Raw genomic sequence first — 10938 nt, 5'->3', positions numbered from 1 at the left:
CCGGCTGGTGGTGGCTATTTAACAGTCTGGTGGCCTTGAGATAGAAGCTGTTTTTTCAGTCTCTCGGCCCCAGCTTTGATGCACCTGTACTGACCTCGCCTTTCTGGATGATATAGCGGGGAGAATCATCCGTGGCTCAGTTGTTGATGTCCTTGATGATCTTTTTGGCCTTCCTGTGACATCGGGTGCTGTAGGTGTCCTGGAGGGCAGGTAGTTTGCCCCCGGTGATGCGTTGGGAAGAACGCACCACCCTCTGAGAGAGCCCTGTAGTTGTGGGCGGTGCTGTTTCCGTACCAGGCGGTGATACGGCCCGAAAGGAAGTTCTCAATTGTGCATCTGTAAAAGTTTGTGAGGGTCTCAGGGGCCAAGCCAAAATGTGTAGTAGATGTCGAGTTTGATTTAAAATTTCACTCATTAAAAATCTGCACTAATCAATCAACACATGCTTCTATTTGTACGTATCTATAGAATTGTATTTTATAATGAAATAACTTTTCCCTCAACTGCGTTGCCAACTCCAGTCAGCAGATGGCGATGAGCGTCTTTCAGGCGACGCTGCCAGTTGTGACGTATAATCTAGTGGACGGGACTTTCCTTCTACAACAACAGCTGGTCAGACACTTGCTAGACAACAAAGCCGAAACATTAAAGCTATTTAGACTGCTCCGGTGTATTACTAGCTATGTTTTAAACACACTTCTGTCGTATCGACTTGTTATCCCATTTAATTTCATATTCATGCCTACGTTGTTTAGTTACCGTAGTCATCTACCCGTCTGGTTAAGATAGCAGTAGCTCCAGGCTAATCGTTAATGCTAACTAGTTAGCATCTCCGACCATGAGTTCACTGAGCTGCTCTCCTCCTGATAAAGAAGAGGAGGTCTGCTGGACGGATAAAGAGGGTCTGTGGCTGAATGTTGTTGTAAAAGAGGAGAAGGAAGAGGAGGCTGTCACAGTAACAAAAGTAGAGGATGAGGATGTTGCAGTGAAAGAAGAGGAAGATGAGTTCAGAGTGAAAGAGGAGGAAGATGTTACAATAAAAGAAGAGGAAGAGGGGGAGGATGTTACTGTGAAAGAAGGGGAAGAGGTGGATGCAGTTTTTGGAGTGAAAGAGGAGGAGGGTGAGATTACCGTTACATTGGGGGAGGAGGAACAGGAAGAGAAGACCGGAGATCTGATTAACACCAGTAAGTCTTACAAAACAAGGGCACGAACTCTGCAGTTGTTGAACTAATGTTTTTTAAAGGTTATTCTACACTTGAATAATGTTGTGCTGTAGGAATTGTTAAAGCTACAGAGTGGGGACACAACCAACAAAATGTTAATGGATAAAATGCTCACCGTTATATTTTTTTCTTCACAATTTTTAAACATCTCTAAATATATTTTTTCTAAAATAATGATTTGAAGATCTAAATAATTTTGTTTATAAAAACCTATGGTTTTATGAGGTCCTACGTTTTTCAGTTATATTGTAAGGCAGACTGATCTGATTGAAATGTCCTATATATATATGACACCACATTGTATATGTATGTTACTATGGCAACCACATTGTATATGTATGTTACTATGGCAACCACATTGTATATGTATGTTACTATGGCAACCACCTGATGTCTGATACCACATCACATACAGTACCAGTCAAAAGTTTGGACACACACCTACTCATTCAAGGGTTTTTCTTAAATTTGACCTTTTTTTCCCTACACTGTAGAATAATAGTGAAGACATCAAAACTATGAAATAACACATATGGAATCATGTAGTAATCAGAATGCTGAGGTAGCCATCGATTCATATTTGGTAGCATTGCCTTTAAATGGTTTAACTTGGGGTCAAACGTTTCGGGTAGCCTTCCACAAGCTTCCCACAAAAAAAGTTGGGTGAATTTTGGCCCATTCCTCCTGACAGAGCTGGTGTAACTGAGTCGGGTTTGTAAGGCTTCCTCGCTCGCACAAGCTTTTTCAGTTCTGCCCACACATTTTCGATAGGATTGAGGTCAGAGCTTTGTGATGGCCACGATAATAACTTGACTTTGTTGTCCTTAAGCCATTTTGCCACAATTTTGGAAGTATGCTTGGGGTCATTGTCCATTTGGAAGACCCATTTGAGACCAAGCTTTAACTTCCTGACTGATGTCTGGAGATGTTGCTTCAATATATCCACATAATTTTCCTTCCTCATGATGCCATCTATTTTGTGAAGTGCACCAGTGCACCCTCCTGCAGCAAAGCACCCCCACAACATGATGCTGCCACCCCTGTGCTTCACGGTTGGGATGGTGTTCTTCGGCAAGCCTCCCATTTTTCCTCCAAACATAACGATGGTTATTATGGCCAAACAGTTCTGTTTTTGTTTCATCAGACCAGAGGACATTTCAAAAAGTACTATCTTTGTCCCCATGTGCAGTTGAAAACTGTAGTCTGGCTTTTTTATGGCAGTTTTGGAGCAGTGGCTTCTTCCTTGCTGAGCGGCCTTTCAGGTTATGTCGATATAGGACTTGTTTTACTGTGGATATAGATACTTTTGTACCTGTTCCCTCCAGCATCTTCACAAGGTCCTTTGCTGTTGTTCTGGGATTTATTTGCTCTAAAACTATGCACTATAGGCTATATCTCAATGGATGTAAAACTATACCCTTATAGGCTAAATCTCAATGGATTTAAAACTACGCCTGATAGGCTAAATCTCAATGGATTTAAAACTACGCCTGATAGGCTATATCTCAATTGATTTAAAACTACGCCTGATAGGCTATATCTCAATGGATTTAAAACTAGTCTCTATAGGCTATATCTCAATGGATTTAAAACTAGGCTCTATAGGCTATATCTCAATGGATTTAAAACTAAGCTCTATAGGCTAAATCTCAATGGATTTAAAACTACGCCTGATAGGCTATATCTCAATGGATTTAAAACTAGGCTCTATAGGCTATATCTCAATGGATTTAAAACCAGGCACTATAGGCTATATCTCCATGGATTTAAAACTAGGCTCTATCTCAATGGATTTAAAACTAGGCTCTATAGGCTATATCTCAATGGATTTAAAACTAGTCTCTATAGGCTAAATCTCAATGGATTTAAAACTACGCCTGATAGGCTAAATCTCAATGGATTTAAAACTAGGCCCTATAGGCTATATCTCAATGGATTTAAAACTAGGCTCTATAGGCTATATCTCAATGGATTTAAAACTAGGCTCTATAGGCTATATCTCAATGGATTTAAAACTAGGCTCTATAGGCTATATCTCAATGGATTTAAAACTACGCCTGATAGGCTATATCTCAATGGATTTAAAACTAGTCTCTATAGGCTATATCTCAATGGATTTAAAACTACGCCTGATAGGCTATATCTCAATGGATTTAAAAATAGTCCCTATAGGCTATATCTCAATGGATTTAAAACTAGGCCCTATAGGCTATATCTCAATGGATTTAAAACTAGTCTCTATAGGCTATATCTCAATGGATTTAAAACTAGGCCCTATAGGCTATATCTCAATGGATTTAAAACTAGTCCCTATAGGCTATATCTCAATGGATTTAAAACTAGGCCCTATAGGCTATATCTCAATGGATTTAAAACTAGTCTCTATAGGCTATATCTCAATGGATTTAAAACTAGGCTCTATAGGCTATATCTCAATGGATTTAAAACTAGGCTCTATATAGGCTATATCTCAATGGATTTAAAACTAGGCTCTATAGGCTATATCTCAATGGATTTAAAACTAGTCTCTATAGGCTATATCTCAATGGATTTAAAACTAGTCTCTATAGGCTATATCTCAATGGATTTAAAACTAGGCTCTATAGGCTATATCTCAATGGATTTAAAACTAGTCTCTATAGGCTATATCTCAATGGATTTAAAACTAGGCTCTATAGGCTATATCTCAATGGATTTAAAACTAGGCTCTATATAGGCTATATCTCAATGGATTTAAAACTAGGCCCTATAGGCTATATCTCAATGGATTTAAAACTAATATTTGTTCCTGGTTCTATTTCATGTTGTCTTCACTTTTTAAAGTTGGGAGCAACAGTGTTAACAATGATGCATTTAGAGCTCCATTATTATATTATTATAAATATTATATTAGATAAAATATTATTATAAAGTTCTGCTCAGCCTGTAAACATGACATTATCTAGTATTCTAGAGCTCTGCTCAACATGACATTATCTAGTATTCTAGAGCTCTGCTCAACATGACATTATCTAGTATTATAGAGCTCTGTTCAGCCTGTAAACATGACATTATCTATTATTATAGAGCTCTGTTCAGCCTATAAACATGACATTATCTATTATTATAGAGCTCTGCTCAGCCTATAGACATGACATTATCTATTATTATAGAGCTCTGTTCAGCCTGTAAACATGACATTATCTATTATATAGCTCTGCTCAGCCTGTAACCATGACATTATCTATTATTATAGAGCTCTGTTCAGCCTATAAACATAACATTATCTATTATTATAGATCTCTGCTCAGCCTATAGACATGACATTATCTATTATTATAGAGCTCTGCTCAGCCTATAAACATGACATTATCTATTATTATAGAGCTCTGTTCAGCCTTAAAACATGACATTATCTATTATTATAGAGCTCTGTTCAGCCTATAAACATGACATGACATTATAAAACTATTATCTATTAGAGCTCTGTTCAGCCTATAAACATGACATTATCTATTATTATAGAGCTCTGTTCAGCCTATAAACATGACATTATCTATTATTATAGAGCTCTGTTCAGCCTATAAACATGACATTATCTATTATTATAGAGCTCTGTTCAGCCTATAAACATGACATTATCTATTATTATAGAGCTCTGTTCAGCCTTAAAACATGACATTATCTATTATTATAGAGCTCTGCTCAGCCTGTAAACATGACATTATCTATTATTATAGAGCTCTGTTCAGCCTATAAACATGACATTATCTATTATTATAGAGCTCTGCTCAGCCTATAACCATGACATTATCTATTATTATAGAACTCTGCTCAGCCTATAAACATGACATTATCTATTATTATAGAGCTCTGCTCAGCCTGTAAACATGACATTATCTATTATTATAGAGCTCTGCTCAGCCTGTAACCATGACATTATCTATTATTATAGAACTCTGCTCAGCCTATAAACATGACATTATATATTATTATAGAGCTCTGTTCAGCCTATAAACATGACATTATCTATTATTATAGAGCTCTGTTCAGCCTAAAGACATGACATTATCTATTATTATAGAGCTCTGTTCAGCCTGTAAACATGACATTATATATTATTATAGAGCTCTGCTCAGCCTATAAACATGACATTATCTATTATTATAGAGCTCTGCTCAGCCTATAAACATGACATTATCTATTATTATAGAGCTCTGCTCAGCCTGTAAACATGACATTATCTATTATTATAGAGCTCTGTTCAGCCTATAAACATGACATTATCTATTATTATAGAGCTCTGCTCAGCCTGTAACCATGACATTATCTATTATTATAGAACTCTGCTCAGCCTATAAACATGACATTATCTATTATTATAGAGCTCTGCTCAGCCTATAAACATGACATTATCTATTATTATAGAGCTCTGTTCAGCCTTAAAACATGACATTATCTATTATTATAGAGCTCTGCTCAGCCTGTAACCATGACATTATCTATTATTATAGAGCTCTGTTCAGCCTATAAACATGACATTATCTATTATTATAGAGCTCTGTTCAGCCTATAAACATGACATTATCTATTATTATAGAGCTCTGCTCAGCCTGTAACCATGACATTATCTATTATTATAGAGCTCTGCTCAGCCTATAAACATGACATTATCTATTATTATAGAGCTCTGTTCAGCCTATAAACATGACATTATCTATTATTATAGAGCTCTGCTCAGCCTGTAACCATGACATTATCTATTATTATAGAACTCTGCTCAGCCTATAACCATGACATTATCTATTATTATAGAGCTCTGTTCAGCCTGTAACCATGACATTATCTATTATTATAGAGCTCTGTTCAGCCTATAAACATGACATTATCTATTATTATAGAGCTCTGTTCAGCCTGTAACCATGACATTATCTATTATTATAGAGCTCTGTTCAGCCTATAAACATGACATTATCTATTATTATAGAGCTCTGCTCAGCCTGTAACCATGACATTATCTATTATTATAGAGCTCTGCTCAGCCTATAAACATGACATTATCTATTATTATAGAGCTCTGTTCAGCCTATAAACATGACATTATCTATTATTATAGAGCTCTATTCAGCCTATAAACATGACATTATCTATTATTATAGAGCTCTGCCCAGCCTATAACCATGACATTATCTATTATTATAGAGCTCTGTTCAGCCTATAAACATGACATTATCTATTATTATAGAGCTCTGCTCAGCCTATAAACATGACATTATCTATTATTATAGATCTCTGTTCAGCCTATAAACATGACATTATCTATTATTATAGAGCTCTGTTCAGCCTATAAACATGACATTATCTATTATTATAGAGCTCTGTTCATCCTATAAACATGACATTATCTAGTATTATAGAGCTCTGTTCAGCCTATAAACAAGACATTATCTATTATTATAGAGCTCTGCTCAGCCTATAAACATGACATTATCTATTATTATAGAGCTCTGTTCAGCTTATAGACATTATCTATTATTATAGATCTCTGCTCAGCCTATAAACATGACATTATATATTATTATAGAGCTCTGTTCAGCCTAAAGACATGACATTATCTATTACTATAGAGCTCTGCTCAGCCTGTAACCATGACATTATCTATTATTATAGAGCTCTGTTCAGCCTGTAAACATGACATTATCTATTATTATAGAGCTCTGTTCAGCCTATAAACATGACATTATCTATTATTATAGAGCTCTGCTCAGCCTATAAACATGACATTATCTATTATTATAGAGCTCTGCTCAGCCTATAAACATGACATTATCTATTATTATAGAGCTCTGCTCAGCCTATAAACATGACATTATCTATTATTATAGAGCTCTGTTCAGCCTATAAACATGACATTATCTATTATTATAGAGCTCTGCTCAGCCTATAAACATGACATTATCTATTATTATAGAGCTCTGTTCAGCCTATAAACATGACATTATCTATTATAGAGCTATGCTCAGCCTGTAAACATGACATTATCTATTATTATAGAGCTCTGTTCAGCCTGTAAACATGACATTATCTATTATTATAGATCTCTGTTCAGCTTATAGACATGCCATTATCTATTATTACAGAGCTCTGCTCAGCTTATAGACATGACATTATCTATTATTATAGAGCTCTGCTCAGCCTATAAACATGACATTCCATAAGTGCAAGATTAAATTTGAAGCTCTATATTATTTGCCTTTAAAATCTCACCAAGTTTATTTTTAACAGCAATGTTACTGAGGGAACCAGTCTTGATTAAACCAAATAGGAAGACAGTTTTATCATGTGGAGCTTTCATTCAGGTCTCTGATTAACTAAATACTCTGTTTGTCTTTGGCAGGAGAGAGACCAGACTCTCCCTCTGACAGCGGGAAGAGTCCTTCAGGGGAACCAGACCCAGAGACGCCCAAACCAGGGAGACAACACCACTGCTCCCTCTGTGGAAAGAGTTTTACTAAGTTGGGCAACCTGAAAGCACATGAGATTATACACACAGGAGAGAAGCCTTACCACTGCTCCCAATGTGGAAAGAGTTTTACCTGGATAGGAAACTGGAAAACACACGAGAAAATACACACAGAAGGGAGGAAGACTTTCCACTGCTCCCAATGTGGAAAGAGTTTTACCAAGTCAGGATCCCTGAAAATGCACGAGAGAATACACACAGGTGAGAAACCTTACCACTGTTCCTATTGTGAAAAGAGTTTTAGGTGGTTGGTGACCATGAAAACTCACGAGAATACCCACACAGGAGCAAAGCCATACCAATGCTCCCTGTGCGGAAAGAGTTTTACCCAGCTAGGAGGCCTGAATAGACATGACAGGACACACACAGGAGGGGATAAGACCTACCACTGCTCCCACTGTGGAAAGAGATTTAACCGGTTAAGGCATCTGAATAAGCATGAAAGAATACATACACAGGAGGAGAAGACATACCACTGCTCTCAGTGTGGAAAGACATTTTCCCAGTTAGAGGATCTGAAATCACACGAGAGAATAGAGAGGCTGTGTTCTGACTTGTGTTTTTGACCTGAGAATTTAGTTTTTTGTTTATGGGCCATTCCACTGTAACGGAGTGATGCTGAGACTCACGTTTCCACTTTAAAATGTATGCCAAGAAAAAAAAAACATTGATTGCAAAGTTTAAACAAACAATACACCTACAGAACCAGTCAAAAGTTAGGCCACGCCTACTCATTAAAGGGTTTTTCTTTCATTTTTGCTATTTTCTACATTGTAGAATAATAATGAAGACGGTCAAAACTATGAAATAACACACATGGAATCATGTAGTAACCAAAAAAGTGTTAAAACAACTCTAAATATATTTTAGATTCTTCAAAGTAGCCACCTCTTTGCCTTGATGACAGCTTTAGACACTCTTGGCATTCTCTCAACCAGCTTCACCTGGAATGATTTTCCAACAGTCTTGAAGGCTTTCCCACATATGCTGAGCACTTGTTGGCTGCTTTTCCTTCACTCTGCTGTCCAACTCATCCCAAACCGTCTCAATTTGGGTTGAGGTCGGGTGATTGTGGAAGCCAGGTCATCTGATGCAGCGCTCCATCACTCTCCTTCTTGGTCAAATAGCTCTTACACAGCCTGAAGGTGTGTTTTGGGTCAATGCCCTGTTGAAAAACAAATGATAGTCCCACTAAATAAATCACTGACAGAGTCACCAGCAAAGCACCATCACACCTCCAAGCTTCACTGTAGGAGCCACACATGCGGAGATCGTCCGTTCACCTACTCTGCGTCTCACAAAGACACAGCGGATGCAACCAAAAATCTCACATTTCGACTCATCAGACCAAAAGACAGATTTCCACCGGTCTAATGTCCTGTGTTTCTTGGCCCAAGCAAGTCTCTTCTTCTTATTGGTGTTCTTTAGTAGTGGTTTCTTTGCAGCAATTCGACCATGAAGGCCTGATTCACACAGTCTCCTCTGAACAGTTGATGTTGAGATGTGTCTGTTACTTGAACTCTGAAGCATTTATTTAAGCTGCAATTTCTGAAGCTGCACTTGAAGTTTCAAAGTTCTTGAAATTTTCCGGATTGACTGAGCTTCATGTCTTTAAAGTAATGATGGACTGTCTTTTCTCATTGCTTATTTGAGCTGTTCTTGCCATAATATGGGCTTGATATTTTACCAAATATCTTCTGTTTCCAACCCCTGGCTTGTCACAACACAACCGATTAACTCAAACTGATTATGAAGGAAAGAAATTCCACAAATGAGCTTCTAACAAGGCACACCTGTTAATTAAAATGCATTCCAGGTACCTCATGAAGCTGGTTGAGAGAATACATAGAGTGTGCAAAGCTGTCATCAAGACAAAGGGTGGCTACTTTGAAAAGTCTAAAATATAAATATATTTGTTTCACACTTTTTTGGTTACTTCCTCATGTGTTATTTCATCATTTTGATGTCTTCACTATTATTCTACAATGTAGAAAATTGTAAAAAATAAATAAAATAAAAAACCTTGAATGAGTAGGTGTGCCCAAACTTTTGATTGGTGCTGTACATTTATTTATTTTATAGACCTAGATGCGTATTTTGATATTATCTGTCTGTTTGACTGAATGAATCAGAAATTGCTTTTAATGTAGATGTTTAGTTTGTGTGAAGTTTGTTTTAAATTCTCACTCATTAAAATTCTGAACTAATCAATCAACACATGTTTCTCTTTATACATCTCAATATAACATTATTTAATTAAATACATTTTTTTTTTAATTAACTTACATAAAAAATAAAATACATATTTTCCTTTAACTGCGTTGTCTACTCCAGTCAGCAGATGAGCATCTTTCAGCCGACGCTGCCAGCGTGACGTCTAATCTAGTGGACGGGACGCTTCCTCAACAACAGCAGCTTGTCAGACACCTCGGTAGCTTGCTAGCCAACATAGCCGAAACATTTAAGCTCTGTATAAGCTTTCGATGTAAAATAGCCACTTTGTTGTAATTACACTTTTTGTCGTATAGGTAGTTATCCCCTTTACGTTGCTAGTAACTATCTGAATAGCTAAAATAGCATTAGCCTAGTGCTAGGCTAACTAGCTAGCTAACATCCCCAACCATGAGCTCACTAAGCTACTTCCCCCCTGGTAAAGAAGAGGAGTAGAAGGTGAGGATGTTACTGTGGAAGAAGAAGAGACTGTTAAAAGAGAAGTAGAGGGTGAGGATGTTACTGTGGAAGAAGAAGAGACTGTTAAAAGAGAAGTAGAGGGTGAGGATGTTACTGTGAAAGTTGTTACAGTGAAAGAAGAGGATGCAATTGAAAGAGTGAAAGAGGAGGAGATGACTGTCACGGTGAAAGAAGAGGAAGACGTGTTTGGAGTTGAGGAAGAAGGAGAAGAGGGGGAGATGACTGTCACATTGGAGGGAGGAGGAGACAGGAGATCTGATTAACACCATGAGTGAGTACTGTCTTAACAAGGACACAAACTATGCAATTGTTAAACCCATGTGTGGTTTTAAAGGGCCATTCTACTGAAGTTTTACACTTTAATATGTTGTTTAGTACTGTAGAAATTGTTAAAACTATGCTGTGAAACAGGGCTCTCCAACCCTGTTCCTGGAGAGCCACCCTCCTGTAGGTTGTTGGCTCCAACCCTGTTCCTGGAGAGCCACCCTCCTGTAGGTTGTTGGCTCCAACCCTGTTCCT

The 10938-nt window shown here is 37.3% G+C and overlaps 1 protein-coding gene across 1 annotated transcript; it reads left to right on the top strand.

Annotated features, from left to right (window-relative positions):
* Nucleotides 1–595: 595 nt before the first annotated feature.
* LOC127921864 (zinc finger protein 239-like) lies at nucleotides 596–9939 on the top strand. The gene is made up of 2 exons (XM_052505448.1): nucleotides 596–1187; nucleotides 7603–9939. Exons 1-2 carry the CDS (start codon nucleotides 839–841, stop codon nucleotides 8292–8294), a joined length of 1041 nt encoding a protein of 346 aa, XP_052361408.1. The 5' UTR covers nucleotides 596–838; the 3' UTR covers nucleotides 8295–9939.
* The last annotated feature ends 999 nt before the right edge of the window (nucleotides 9940–10938 follow it).

Source organism: Oncorhynchus keta, unplaced genomic scaffold (assembly GCF_023373465.1).
Source record: "Oncorhynchus keta strain PuntledgeMale-10-30-2019 unplaced genomic scaffold, Oket_V2 Un_contig_2383_pilon_pilon, whole genome shotgun sequence".
Taxonomy (NCBI): domain Eukaryota; kingdom Metazoa; phylum Chordata; class Actinopteri; order Salmoniformes; family Salmonidae; genus Oncorhynchus; species Oncorhynchus keta.
Note: the sequence above shows the minus strand (reverse complement) of the source record. Positions and strands in the feature narration are given on the sequence as shown.